The sequence below is a fragment of the Stylophora pistillata genome, chromosome 4 (assembly GCF_964205215.1).
Source record: "Stylophora pistillata chromosome 4, jaStyPist1.2, whole genome shotgun sequence".
Lineage (NCBI taxonomy): Eukaryota > Metazoa > Cnidaria > Anthozoa > Scleractinia > Pocilloporidae > Stylophora > Stylophora pistillata.
Genome location: NC_142522.1, coordinates 34,887,198 through 34,902,158, shown reverse-complemented (window position 1 = coordinate 34,902,158; position 14,961 = coordinate 34,887,198). Strand labels below are relative to the sequence as shown.

Below are 14,961 nucleotides of genomic sequence, written 5' to 3'. Positions count from 1 at the left end.
CGATAGAGTACTGAGGAGCGTTTCGATTGAATGTCCAAGATTGCATTAGTTTTCCCAAGAGCATATCAACCCGTTGATATGCCCCTTGTTTTCATTGACTTCGCTATGTTTTTCATCTAGAAAACTCTTACCGCTAGCACGACCAAAAGTAAATCGAGTTGGTCACTTGTGTATTCTGGCGCTTAAGTTCGGTTACGCGTACTTACTTTGAGTTCTGAGTGGCTCTTTGTGGTATTTTTCCTTTGTTCTAATTGGCTTCTCTTTTGGTTTTAAAGCACTCAATCGAAAGGGCACTATGTCATAAGAATAAACAGCTGGCTTACCCACAGCAAGTTCTGTGATTTTTCTGATTCTGATGTCCATAGAGTTCTCGTGTATTATTGTAACAACAAGGCGCCTTTGGATTCCCTTAAAATAAAAATCATCCCGAGTCAAAGACTTTTCATCAACAACACTACTCTGTGAGAAAATATGCTCAATAATCTCATTATATACACAGCTACTAACAAATCTACTAACAATGGTTATGATCTTGACTTCCCATACCTTTCCCTGAGTCTGCAAACGATGTCGAAGTTGCTAAGGACAGGTAAGAAGCATAAATCACAAGAGAATGTGTTACACCTAAGAAAAAACAATGATACCTGATGAAGAAGGAAAACTCCACCACAAGGTGTGTCATTTTTACGTCTCACAACACAAGGAAAATACCTAAAAACAAGCAAATCATAGCACGGTTATAAAAATACAGCAGGGAAAAAGGAACTTGAAAACAATCTGAATATCTATTTGGTTATACCTAGTTTGCTAAATACTGTGGCGCGACGAATTAGCATAACTAATACGAAGGAGAACAGGGAACGGAAAACAAATTTCACTTGAGGAAAACAAATTCCTTGATTGATAAGGATCAATCCCGCAGTGTTTGTGGGAACATCTTTGAGGAATCAATTATATTTTAAAGCACACAGTAATAATCTTAATCTGCTTCCTAATAACATTCTGGCCATAACAATAATATGCCCTTTGCAAAACAATTTTCGACCCTATCACTTCCAAGCGCGACAAGAAAGGAATTTGTCTTTGTACCAATATTTTGTCAAGTAAAATGATGACGAAAAGTAAAAGAAATACCAAAAAGAGAATACTCTGATTTACGATCAAATTCCCAAAGCTAGCAATTTCATAAATGCATGGTATGTTGGGTGGAGAATTGGTATTTTGATGACGGGAGTCCATTGGCACATCCCTGGCAAGATTTCAAAACTTACTCTCCAGACGGTGACATTTCGAAGACCTCAACCCACACCAACAAATCAAACTTAAGAGTTCCTTCTTCGTCACTAAAAAGAAACGAAAATATCACGCATAACACGATCAAATGTTTTTCCTCATTTGGTATATTGGGGTTGGAGAATTTTGGTTGTGTCATAACAAAAATTCACCTTATCCTCCCCCCCCCCCCCCCCCGACTCTAGTATTCTACTAATTCCCCAAATTGACAGTATCCTATTTATACTCTGTTAGCGACGACTGATTCCCCACCCGTCCCCCCTGAAAACCATGTGATCCCACCCAAACCCCGCCTCCCTCCAAGGATAAGCAGTGACTTTTACCTCAAGTTCAGAGAAATTGTTCTGTAATATTTCTACAGCGCAAAACAAGCGGAAGTTTAAGAACGGTGTGCATCAACTAATACTGAGCAATTACTTACCAGGATTGAAGTGGCAAAGGAACAGCAGGTGACGATTCTAAAACAAAAAAAAAAGGACAACAACAAAAATAATCTTGCCTGAGTAATTGCTACTCAACTGGCACAAGCTTCTTAATATGCAAAAGTTTAAACAAATGAACAATTTTGTAATCATAAACTGAAAAGGAAAGAAGCAAGAAGAAGTCCAGAGTCATTTGTTACCTTTAAGATGTTTAGAACCAGTTTCCCCTTCCTTCACTATAGCCCTAACAGAACAAAACCACACTACAGCAAATCAACACTTTTCTGGTTTGAATAAACATTTAAGTAGAAAACTACTCCTGTTTCCTTCCCTTATCTCCCTTCACAAACCATTCAACAGACTAAGGCGTATCATAAGGTATATAAAAAAAATTACGCGGTTCTGATTGGCTAAAAACGAGTACATTCTCATGTAACACGAGTGTTCATGTGTAACAAGAGTGCAAATTTCAAAACTTCGTCTGTCTTGTAATATGATTTTTCTTGCACTTTGATGTAATAAGCACTAGTAAATTTTTCAAAGGCTACAAATTTCACTCGCCCTTCGGGCTCGTGCAATTCACTTGTGCTTATTTACACCAAATTGCACTGGAAATCACGTTATTATCCATACTAAACGTATTGCTGATCCTAGCAATAAGCAGGACGCATGTTACATATGAACCTACGTAATGGCCTCGCTCACCAATGAGTTCCTTAGAGTTCATAGAGAGCGAATAGAAGCGCGAAATCTGAAGGTCTGGGGTCCGATTGCTCGAGGACGACTAGGTTCTCTTCTTGTTCCACACTCATGACAAAACATATAAGTGCTTTTTTTACTTAATATATCAGTTTCCACTCAGGGATCGATCGACACTCTACAGGTAGTCTCCGAATAACATACTAAGTGGGCAGTATTCCTAACCCAGAAAACACAGTATTAACCCATAAACAACTGTAAAAGGTTCAAATATAAGACTATACATTCTCCTCAATCGAGCTGGACCACTGAGGAGAATCTGCATATTGATCAAACCTTGGAAGCTGCGATCTTGATTGATGCTGTGGGTGATGCAGATAATGACCGAACACTTCAACCTGCAGGGGCCTGGTGCTGATGTAGTCTATGAACTCTCTTGTTACCACAACGCCAATCTTTAAAAGAAATCAGAGAACAGGAGTTAACGGTGATGTTAAATGGAGAAAAACATCTGCGCATCCCTCTCTTTTTCCTGGAAATTTCTGTCTCTAACAGCTGTGCGATCAAGGCTCCTGGCTTTTGGAAGCAACAGAAGTTAACAGTTGACGAACTGTAATGGTATAATGCTACCGTTTGTCTACCGATGTGAGCCCTTCCGATGTGGATCGCGAAGTTTCGAATGCATAATGGCTGGTCTTTTTCAGGCAATAAGGTTGAATTGTACACGATAAAAAAAAGATAAAAGGCTTCCTTTCTAAAATAGTAAAACTAGGCATAAGTTTTTCCCCAGCTGTACATAGATGTCTGCAAAGTCGTACTGTACCATAGAGTTTTCATTCTAAGAGACATTTATTAGACTACCAGTCCCTTCTTTTCGGCGAATCCGTCGCGCGCGTCGAAAAAGATTTGTGAAAAAAGTTGCGAAGGGCGCCTCACCGCTTTAAGAAGTGTTTAGCCAACATCAACGCAGTCAACACATAGTTGTCAAATTTTCAGGTTACTCTGGTACCTTTTGGTTAAAGTAAAATCCCAGAGGACCACCATTTGGTTTGTTAGTAACGGGCTCAGTGGAAAATCCTTCATCTTCTTCACTGCATAAAAACCTACAAATAACCAGACATCGTCACAAAAGCAAGCTACTTTTTCAATTTTTGGAAATACAAGCATGTTTTAAAATATTTTTCACTCGTGTGAAAAATCTTAAAGTTCACCTTATTTGACAGAATATATCAGTGTATTGAGAAGGAATTCCACGAGCCTGCTGTACAGTGATGCTGATCACATAGGGCTGGCCGACATGAAGTGTCCCTTTAGAGAAAGGAGGTTCCTGTACTTCGTCTGCTTCAACCGCTTCTTCAATCTCCTGCCGAAACATTCAGATACGTCGCGGTTTGCAATTCGCGTTCATCTTTTTCCACCCCTAACCATGTTCTCTTCTTTTTGCTTAATTCTTACTTGTTTGAGTAGTAGGGGACCCTGATAGATTCGTAACCAATCAGAGAGCAGATGGAACAATACAAATGCGTACTTGACCAGTCAGATTTCTGCATTGGAAACCAAAATGGCGCAAGTGATTTCGACATTGCTTCATGAGCCCCTGTTAATATTTTTTGGTGTTTGTCTACCCCGTTCCCAATCAACGAAATCGTCCAGTTAAATTTCCGGATAACTCCGGGGAATAATCGTGCGATTTGAGATCGGATGATAAGAATCGAAAATTTGTCGGAATTTGTCGCAAGATCACCAGAGCCATCCTCGCACTTTTCTCAAAGATGGTTAATGAAAGAAGGCAAGTTTAAGATCCGGGACAATTTAACAAGACTTTGTACTTTTCCGACACAGAGACCTACATTTTTAACTACTTTATCCTCTTGAGGTCTCGTTATTCAGTTACAGTTGAGAATAGGAAAACAAAAGACAAAGACTTTTAGAGTCTAATAAAATATATTTACTGCGGATCATGTTTCACCTCGTTCTCACTCTTCTGTTCGGGATCATCAGATAGGAAATTTAACCACAGAACACAGGAGTAACCCGTTTCGTCCACCTGCCAAGTGCCACGATCTGCGACCGAAATATGGTAAATATTCAGAACAGTAATGCGGTCGAGGGATTCAGTCCTTAATAGCTGGCCACTGCGGGAGTTTATCGGGGTCTCCGTCGGACGAAGATCCACAAAGCACCTACTCATCCTACCTTACAAGTGGGCTTTCATGTGCTGGGGCACGACGGGCAAAGCTTCGCGAGATGAGCCGGTTGAGAAAGTGAGGCAGAGAGGCGAGGGAAGGGGGGGAGGGGCAAGGGAAGGGACAAGGGGGGAGGGGCAAGGGAAGGGGGAGGGGCGAAGGAGGGAAGGGGGGAGGGGCTCCCTCGAAAATTCGAGAGGCTCTCATTTATTGCCGACATGCTTCACTCATCGACTCATATCTAAGGGTTTCCCCGCTGGTACAGGAGCCCTAAAGAGAATTCGCCTATTCTTTTTCAAGAAAGGATGGTTTTAATGTAGCAGAAGCCTGCGAAGAGTTGTGCTCATATCAAGTTTTCAAGACAGTTCTGGGTTGAGAGAACCTGGGCTATGTATGAGTCAAGTGTGATGTCCGCGAACAAGACACAGTAATCCTTGGCCAATGGACTCAACATGAATGCCAATGAAACTTAAAAGTTTCATTCTAAGAGGACTAAGGAAGGTGAAAAGTTATCTAAAACAGTATTGTTTAAGTGACAGAATCAGTACCAGTGCACTGCTGAATGTTGATGGACAGGTTCCCTTGTATGTCTCCCAATTCACTTACAATCGGTACCGTTTGCTCCAGCGCAACACCAAATATCAAGTTGCTCAGGTATACAAACGATCTGTTGACAAAAATGAAGCAGAGATTTAGTTGTCTAATGGTAATCCCTGTGTTTATGTCGCCAATTTGGAAACCAAAGCTCAGACAAAAAAGGTAGGGCTTCAGACCTGTTGGGGCCAGCTACGCTTGGCGAACTAAACACAATAACTCGTACGCGTCCAGATTCTTTGTAATGTAATAACAACTACAACGATTTTCATGCAGCTATCTAACGATTCAAAGTTATAGGGCTTATTGCTTCTTCAAAACCGACCAAAAAAACTACGAACGCACCTGGCGTGGGAAACTGCGCCATCTATCCATATCAGCAGCACTTATCAGTTCACGTAAACTTAACGAATCGTACAAGACCTATCGACAGCACGCAAATTAGGGGACTTGGCGGGTTGCCTGCGATCATTTCGTAAAATTTACAAATGGCTTCTGAAGGTAAGATATCGACGAAGACATAACTAGCTATTACCAATAATGGACCCGGTTGGAAATTTTTCACACAATAGCTTACTTTCTCAATTTTTCCCCTTTTTTTGTAAGGGAAAAGAATTCAAGACAAAAATTATTTTAAAACTTTTTAGAGACTCTCAGCTGCAATAGTAGTTTAAATCAAAAGCTAAAGCTGATATACCTTCCAATGAGTCTGAACCATGGAAGTGAGTCGTAGAAAGGGTCAGCAGAGTCAAAAGAGATTTTACTGTTAGTTTCTGCGGCGGTGTCATACAAAAAGCGCATGTCTTCCAGTCGGTCCCTAGGGAGCAAAATAAAACGGTTGAGAAGTAATGCCGTAATATCGGTACTTTTGTTTAGAAAAAACAAAACCCTTCTTACATAGAGTTGTTTTTTTTTTATTATTTAAAGCAAGGTTTGATATAGGCAAGCAAGTTAAATTTGATGAGAACCTTACTCTTAACAAAGACACCAAATTATAACAAGCCTTTTGTAAAACGTTGCAAAATAGGTAAGCAAAATTAAGTCCACCGAAAAACCATAAAAAAACTTACGAATAGGAACCTCTTTTTAAGGGTGAAAAGAAGCATAAACCGTTCTCTTACACTGTCACGAAAACACATTTTCGTGAGAAGATAACATTATTCCTGTGATATAAGAAGTCAAATGCCCTAAAGAATTTTTGTCGCCGACTTGTCCAAGAAACAACTGCGTAAGTTGTATTATTAACGACAAGTTTGATTGTGTTCTGACTGAGCGCTCACCGTAGCTTTCCAAGTGACCAGTAGTGTGAGGCGCCATGTTTCATGTCTTTGACCTCCACAGCCAGTACAGTGGGGTTATCCTTGTGTCTGACATCACTCAAAAGAAACGATGGAAGGGGAGTGTAGAGTGTGTCTGTTAACAGCGTAAATTGAAACTCCACCTGCAATGACAGAGACGGTTGAGTCTTCACTAAAGACCCTGCGAAGTTGCAATCAACTCTCTCATGTTTCCATCACCGTGAATATACATCACCGTAAAATACCGTCATTATGAAAAATTTAAAAAAAATAATAATTTCAAAAACCCTCGTGTCGTTCGCTGGGGACTAAAGCGCACAAGATAAATGACCGATACCGTGAAATATACATCGTCGTAAAATACCGTCATTATGAAAACATTAAAAAAAATAATAATTTCAAAAACCCTCGTGTCGTTCGCTGGGGACTAAAGCGCACAAGATAAACGACTGATACGAAACACAGACTATGGTTGCTATTTGAATAAAGGCTGAAAGTTTCTAAAGAAACTGTGGTGCTGCGTCGGTGGGAGTAACAAGGTCATTTGGTTATATCAACTAAGTTGAAATTATAAATTGGCCACCGTAGCGAATAAAAAAGTTGACGTTTCGAGCGTTAGCCCTTCGTCGAGCTTTTTATTCGTTACGGTGGCCAATTTACAATTTCAACTTAGTTGATATAACCAAATTAAGGTTGCTATTTAACCACTGGACCCCTTTGAGTGACTAGTATCTAATTTCTCCGCACAATTTCACCCCTGGATCATTCTTATAAGGTCATGAAAATAAATTAGATGATCCTCAATTAAAGAAGCTCTTGATTCTTCAACAAATTCTCCTTGTCAGCACCTTAGGAAATGTATAGAGAATAGTAAGGAGAATACGCATACTGATGTTAGGATGTGAAAGGTTACGGTGCATGGTATTACCTACCTTCTTTCTCAACTCCACGCTGATGGCGTTCGCTTCTTTTAACAGAACTGCATGACTCAATAAGTCATCCTAAAGTTCAAACAATGAATATAAAGCGCAGAATGAAAGGTTCATCCAGTGGTATCTACATAGAAGGGACCGGTCAAAGAGTTGATCACCTGATGGGGAGGGGTTCTAATAGTCCCCTCTCATTGGCAATCAATTTTCTTTTTTCTCCCACCCATTAAACTTTGTTAGAGACGACTCTAAAAACCATGTGATCCCCTTCCCAAAAAAGCGCTCCGACACCCCCCCTCCCCCAAACAGGTGATAAACAGTGACTGGTCCCTATGTAATCAACCTCGTTCCCAGGGCCTCTTCGCTTAGTTGGTGAAAGGCCCTGGAAACGATGTTGCTACGTAATGATAATAAGAAACTGTAACAGATTCAAACCAACCCTGAGTGAGGTGCATACATAACATCTCCACTTGTCGATCACTACTTCCGCCAAGTTGAGCTCACGTTCGGTCAGTGGGCTTTCGCCTGTAAGAAATTCAATTTCTTGTTATTAATATGAGCTCTCTTAGGGGAGTGCCATCGCAACAGTTCTAACGTTATTCACATTGACATACCCTGCGAACATTTTGGGGTTCTAAACTGTGACACAGTTCGAATGACAACAACAGAAACGTGTTGTGCGCCACAACGCAAAGGTTTATGCCCAACTCTACTGACAATTTCAATTTCAATTTCGCTACAGGAAACGAGCAGGCACCCACAAGACTTTTTCCTTCTTCTTCTTTAATCTACGTGACAATCTGAGAATTGATATCAGCGAAGTTTGGTTACAAGTTTTCAACACGAACATGCTCTTATCCTTCTCGTCTTACTTGCATTCCCCTATCTTCTTCTTCGTTCTAGGAGGGGCACAAGGCCTCAACTGACCCTAACATGTCAACGCGTGTTATTCTGTTGGTCACAACAATCACTGAAGGAAGGTAATCAAAAAATAGAAGAAAACGATTCTCACTGTCAAAACTGTCGACATCTATGTCACTGTCCACTGATTCACTGGATGGTACTGACGATTGATCCATCTGTGAGACAAAAAAAATCCACAATTGTTTCTCTTAAGAAACTCATAAAAAAGTCTCGTTCTCGAGAACTAAAAAACATATGAAGTATAAAGAAAAAAAGGATATCAATTCACCAGCGGTTTGTTATCATGCACTAAAAAAAAAATACCCTGTTTTAAGACTCTGGGTGAATATGGAATTATTCCAAAACCTCTAAAGATACTGAGCCTACAAAGTAGAGAGCCTATGAGTTACCTACCAAAATATCTCAATGTTTACATCACGCAACGACTAAGCAGAGAGAGGGGGCACGTATTACATCGTATGCGTAAAAATAAGTCTGGACACAAATGCCATGCTTACAACCTCGTTTACCATCAACATTTTTGTTACAGTTATTGAGTCAATTTAAGAAGTGTTTTCGTCCCATATGCATCACTCAGTTATATTTGAATATTAGGTCTTTTATAGTAGAAGCGGGACCGTTAAGTGTTTTGCGGAGAAACACTGGTTATGATGGCTCTTTGCTTCTAAGCGTGCCGTGACAAAACATACCTCTCTAGACCCCAAGATTTGGTAATATCTGCTCTCTTGTTACAATATCGACACGAATTCTTACAGCATTACCTAACTTTGTTCTGCCACTGCTTTAAATAAACTTTGTTCGCGACAGCTATCCGCTTTAATAACTGCAACATGGCCACCCTTTTTGTGTGTGTGCGTGTGCGTGTGTGTGCGTGTGCGTGCGTGTGTGTGTGTGTGTGCGTGTGCGTGTGCGTGTGCGTGTGTGTTTTTAACGAAAATTCACTTTGAGTTCCTAAGGGTATCAGTTCAATTTAAGCATATCAGTTTAGTTTAAAGTAACGCGAGGAGTGCGATTGTGCTACTAGGAAGACGAGACGAAAAAAGAACTAAGTTTTTGCTGCTCTCGCGTCTGCCTTTCACTCGCGTTTATGTTAGGACAACCTAATGAAACAGCTATCACTTAAAAACAATCATACAGTAGTTAAAATACTGAGTTGTCCTAGAGAAAACTCAAAGGCGTAGACATGAAGTGTAACGAGGATGATATCGAGCATATGTCTTGAAAGGAGCATGTGCTTTAGAGTGTAGTCCAATGATATATATTTTAAAAAAAAATCAAGTCTGCACAACGTAAAAGTCCAAACTTAGGTCTTGTCTGGCAGTCTTCAATAAAGAGATCTTATCGATTCATCACCAGAGTTCCTCCAACCGAAGCATTAAGTACCTTAGCAAAGCTTTCAGTAGTTGATGCCCGTCCGTGACGAACACGGCGAGTATCCTTCGAAGAAAAGTGAATTTGTGCTGTTTTCGTTTGTGGAAAGATCCACATGAGTTTTTTCTTTTTACATGAAGAACCGTGCAGAGAAACCTTCTAAAAGGTGAAAGAGAGAGAGAGAATAAGAAATTACAGAGCAAAGAAATCTATTTGAGATGTTCTTTCACCAAGCAGTGCACAGGTACCCTGCAGCCTTGTAACTAGGCGATCTCGTCTTGTTCACTTGATTTGGTACAAAAATTCAGAACACACTAGATGACAATCTCAGGTCCCGCTCACACGAAGATGACTCTTTCGCGACTGGACGAGAGCTCCTAGGAACTAGCCTGGCAAGTACAATGACATCTAAAAGTAATTACGCATACTTAGGAACAATACTTACTCTACCTTTACCATATTAATCATTAGTATTATAAAATCTAAGAGTTTAAAAGTTAAGACAAAATTTAATAAGAAATAGTTGTAATTTAGGTTGAGACTCTCGAAGAATTTGCTGCTTCTCTGTTTAGGACTAAAAGCTTTATTGCATTTTAGACGTTGGAATATCAGTCTGTTTAGATGTTGAAAGATAAAAAAGGACAAAAACATTTCAGATCATATTTTTTGTTGTACTCAAAAGGACGAGTTACCTGGCGCTGAAGTTCCAGCAGTCGCGTTTCATAGCTCTAAGTAAGGAAAACAGGACAAAGATATAGTTGAAGGTTTCAGTGTGGGTCGATTTTCATGGGTCGTTATGTCAATCAATGCATTTACGATTTACATAAATTGTTCGATTGCCATTACCAGTCTCTGCTGCTCTAAAAGCAAATCTGCTTGATCTTTTTCTCTTTTAATTTGCTCCTCGAGCTCAACCACCCTAGTTAAAGAAAAAAAAAAACAGTTACAAGTAACACAATAGCCAAAATTCAAAAACTAACATAAAATAAAAGCCATACCTTTCATTCATCTCTTTTACATCCCAACCCTGTTCTCTTAGCAGTTCCAACACCGCAAATGACCAGTCCACGGGTTCCTCTGCTTTACTCTCACTTTTTCCTGTCCAATAGTGGAAAAATAACTTAATTGACCAGATTTTTGAGATCATTTTTTCAAACACATGTTAACTACCAATGGATTCATCTCTTTAGTCTTTTTTTACTGGAGATCAACGTGATCAAAATCAAGATGGTAAGACGTGGAGGCTTTTAGATCTCTAAATAATCAAATAGCTGCTTTCAAGAGCAATTTTTCCGGGATTGTATCGTTTTTGCCTTACTTCGCTCTGTGATTGGTCCAAAAAAAGCACTCCATTCTCAGCACGCCTCTCTCTCTCTCTCTCTCTCAACCAATCAGATGCAAAACTACAACAAATCGGAAGAACGCCGCTCGTGCCTTCACGCTTATTCTCTTTGAGTTTTTTGGCGCCTTAAAATATTTTGCGAGACAAAGAGACCAAAGACAGAAGACCAAACATGAACAACGAAGCAGACTACATTCTATAACTCTCTATTTATAATTGCATTAACGACAAGTGAACTGTTAACGTACCATTTAGGTCCTCGAGAAGATTCCCTCGAGACTGACGGATACGCTCCTCACGAGCTAAATGACAGTGTAAAGAAAGCAAGAGGGTTTCTTGAAAAAATATACAAACAGTGCCGAGACAGAGAGTCCATAAAACAACGAAACAACCAAATATTCGAATAACAATAAATCCAGGTTATATTTTTAGTCCGAGAAATGGGAAAAAAACAAAAACAAAAACTTCTTTCCTTTCGATTGGTAACCGGAGTAAAGGTCTACAAATACTTACACATGGGGTATCTGTTACAAAATGTGGTTTTAGAAGACCATTAATGATGTCAATTAATTTGTCAATCATTTAAGTGTAACATAATTTTATATTTAGATCTTCTTCTGTGGGAACACTTTGCCATCATGTTGGCCATATGAACGCCATGATCTCGAAGCCTGGCGAGATTTTTTGCGCTCCTTCCCTTGCGCGTGATCCACGCTCACGCTCACTTCGTGCTTACCTCAAATCGCCCAAAAAGTGAAATTACGCCTGTTTTGCAGCTAGAAACAGCTGACCATAGCTTCTTACCTGGTGGCTCAAATTTTTTCTCGCTATGACTGACGCCTCGTGCTAATTCTGTGCTGTAACATTATCTACCATCGTAATTTCAATATACTACCTAGACGTAACGAATGCTAATTGCAGCTTAGAAAGTTAGCAATTACTCATTACATCCTAACCTTGATCGGGAAAATTAAATCTGAATACGTGATTATTTCCAAGAATGATACGAGCCCCTAAAAAACACAATTGTAAAGAACAACAATACTGAGTCTGAGCAAGATAAAGTGAACAACTACTCTTCGAAATTTACAAGAAAACGGATAAACAATGAAGTTTATTTCTTCATTACAAAATTGACCTGATCTCAACAGTGTGGATTCTGTGATCAGCTTTCCATTGACGAACGTACGGCTATTCTCGCATGGAATTATCTTCACTACACCTACAATAAACAGGACAATAACAGTCTAGTTTCAATGATATCAGCATCTTCGTAATTTTATTCGTCATCATCACAGTTTTTACTTTAATTTCTTTTGAAAGTTGTTAATAATATTACTGTCGTCAGTACACAAAAAGCTAACATGGTGTTTGTCATGAAAGAGATAAACTCTATCCTCTAATCTCAAGGGCTATGGAACTTCAACTTACTTAACTACTGCAATAGTTTTCCAACCTGCGACGAAATCTTGCGGATTTCGTACAACGAGAAGATCTTAATATAGCGAAAACGTTTATAAATTGAACGACAACGAGAATCATTCTTGGCAAGTGCGATTGAAAAAGTATCACCTTAACAACATGCAGTCTTCAAAGTTCACCCACTCACCTTGGGTGTGTTCTAAGAGACAGTGCTCATCAAGAATATTTTCCCCGCTGAGCTGAATATCTTGATGACTCTTTGCCATAGCTTGACCAACTCTAAGACAGTAAAGAAAAGAAAAGAAAAAAAAAAAACAAAACATTACTATCAAGTTTAATCCTCTCTGTATTTTGTGTCCTTCGTAGCCATTCTTTGGGATATCACGCAGCGCCTCCCTCTCTTGAGGGGAGCGTTGCGTGACATCCCAAAGAACGGCTGCCAAGGAGTACTCTGTATTCGATCGAATCAAAAAGTTTCACCAAGAAAATTGCGCTACTTACAATACACAACTTGTGAAATACAATACTTGTACATGTTCTACTACGAATATGAACAGCTTGTAATCATTAGATTGAATATACTACTGCTGTTATTTCATGGAAATTGCCACGCACACACGCACACACGCGCACACACACAGACACACACACACAAAACATTTACAGACATCATTTATCAACAGTGCGGTTAAAACTTGTATGCTCAAAAACGTGGTTCATTTACCTTGTAATTCCGTCCTTTATGTAGTACAGAAGACACTCGGACATCAAAGGATCCTCATTTAAATTGACTAAATGAGGTCTCTGAAAAGAAAAAAAAAACAGAAAAAGGACTATTACACTTGTCTAACTTAATGAACAAGTATCGATTTTTCTTACGTAGCAACACAAAAGGAAATACAACCACTGACTTCAAAAACTAATAAGTGTTATTTTAAGAAGGTTGAATGAAGATACTATAATTAATCAAAGTAAAAACAGTTTAAAAAGAAGTTCTTCATCAAATTGAAGAAATGGCTTTTGACGGGACTCATTGTTTGCTGACCATGCACAACTTGTTACGGTGAAAAAAAAAAATGGTTACAAAGGTGAACAACTAAATTTTACTCACCCTTCTTGGCTGAAACAGCCCAACTGTATGACCATCGGTGTGGATGGCCACACCCATTTCCGCTAACATTGCCTCTCTGTCGACCAATTGAAACAAAGTTACTCTATTTGCAATTTCTAAACGATAGAGGGGAGAATCTATGAAAAGAAAGATACCTGTCTTTGCTAATACCACCAAGAGAACAAAGTTCTTTTTGCCATCATTGGCCAACTTGGCCCAGTATGGTCGGCCGTCATTTGCCCAGTATGGTCGGCCTTCATTGGCCCAGTATGGTCGGCTGTCATTGGCCCAGTATGGTTGGCCATCAAAAGAACTTGTGATTCCTTTAGCAGACAAAACATGACCTCCCCCCCTCTCCAAACATGACATATCTGGAAGTCTTATAAAAAAATCTAAATTTCAAATACGTGTAGAAACATGTACTTCATATTCCAAATTTTCATACTTACCTTTCCTGCTTAATGGCCTCTGTTTTCCTCAGCTTTTCTTCCCAAGTTTCGTTTAGCTCAGCTATCAGTTTCTCAGATGCCTGAAAAAAATGATAAAAAGTAATGAAAAGGAAATTATACCTCTGGTTAATTGATATTTGGTGGAGGCGGAGGTGGAGGAAGGGAAAAAAAAAATCATTCAACAAAATGTAGGTAAATTCAAACATTAGGAGCTTACAAATAGGTAGGTAAACTCAAACATTTAGCAGCTTCATACCTATTTGATGTGTCTTTCTTTCTCTATGTTGTTCCAGTTATCATCTCAGTTTTGTTTATTGTAAGTAATGCAGTGTAAGTGTTTTATCGTAAGAAATGTATTGTTACTAGCCAAGGTTAAACTATGTGTTCTTACATTTTATTACAAAATGTTGTCAGAAAAACAATAAGTAAAAAGAATGATATTTGCACACGTAATCAAATAGAGCAAAAGTTACTCTCAGGGTTTCTTTCTTTCTTTACCAACTTTGTTCTTGTCTGGCAACAGCTAAACTGAAAGAATCTAACCTTGAGCCTCTCTAGGGTTCCATCATGGAATTCTTGACTGTATCTCCTTGGTAGGTGTGTAGACCCTTGCTTTAACACAGCTTGATAAGGAAACGTTAAGAAATTAATAAAAAAGATTGTAAGGGTAAATGAATATGATGAGAATGAAATAATAAAAGGTATTGCAGCATAACGTGGCAATCAATTTGAAGCTTCAATATCCCCCCTTCCTGGGCAACCCCTGGGCATTTGCCCCAGGGGCAAAAATTGCATTAAAGTGCCCCCCTCAATTTTTTAGTTAAAGGTAGAATCAGCAACCATGACTTTCTACACATTGACCAAGCTTTAAAATCTAGAACTTGTAGACCTTTCCTTCTGGGCCATTTGCTCACAAGAGTG

The 14,961-nt window shown here is 39.3% G+C and overlaps 1 protein-coding gene across 3 annotated transcripts in view; it reads right to left on the bottom strand.

Annotated features, from left to right (window-relative positions):
* Positions 1-14,961, bottom strand: part of LOC111322899 (kinesin-like protein unc-104) — a 35,144-nt gene that overhangs the window by 7,956 nt on the left and 12,227 nt on the right. For 2 of the 3 annotated variants that reach the window (XM_088757752.1, XM_088757753.1), the window contains 27 exons: positions 14,584-14,663; positions 14,041-14,120; positions 13,592-13,667; positions 13,205-13,284; positions 12,668-12,759; positions 12,197-12,280; positions 12,015-12,071; positions 11,307-11,360; positions 10,715-10,814; positions 10,563-10,635; positions 10,409-10,444; positions 9,729-9,875; positions 8,434-8,500; positions 7,861-7,946; positions 7,425-7,493; positions 6,475-6,635; positions 5,892-6,011; positions 5,149-5,267; positions 4,384-4,478; positions 3,626-3,777; positions 3,424-3,517; positions 2,751-2,869; positions 1,916-1,959; positions 1,715-1,751; positions 1,272-1,343; positions 645-711; positions 324-408 (listed from right to left, as the gene is read on the bottom strand). In XM_088757752.1, the coding sequence (XP_088613878.1) occupies positions 324-408; positions 645-711; positions 1,272-1,343; positions 1,715-1,751; positions 1,916-1,959; positions 2,751-2,869; positions 3,424-3,517; positions 3,626-3,777; positions 4,384-4,478; positions 5,149-5,267; positions 5,892-6,011; positions 6,475-6,635; positions 7,425-7,493; positions 7,861-7,946; positions 8,434-8,500; positions 9,729-9,875; positions 10,409-10,444; positions 10,563-10,635; positions 10,715-10,814; positions 11,307-11,360; positions 12,015-12,071; positions 12,197-12,280; positions 12,668-12,759; positions 13,205-13,284; positions 13,592-13,667; positions 14,041-14,120; positions 14,584-14,663 (2,346 nt within the window). The remainder of the gene's footprint in view (positions 1-323; positions 409-644; positions 712-1,271; positions 1,344-1,714; positions 1,752-1,915; positions 1,960-2,750; positions 2,870-3,423; positions 3,518-3,625; positions 3,778-4,383; positions 4,479-5,148; positions 5,268-5,891; positions 6,012-6,474; positions 6,636-7,424; positions 7,494-7,860; positions 7,947-8,433; positions 8,501-9,728; positions 9,876-10,408; positions 10,445-10,562; positions 10,636-10,714; positions 10,815-11,306; positions 11,361-12,014; positions 12,072-12,196; positions 12,281-12,667; positions 12,760-13,204; positions 13,285-13,591; positions 13,668-14,040; positions 14,121-14,583; positions 14,664-14,961) is intronic. The other variant, XM_022926118.2, reaches the window with a different exon arrangement.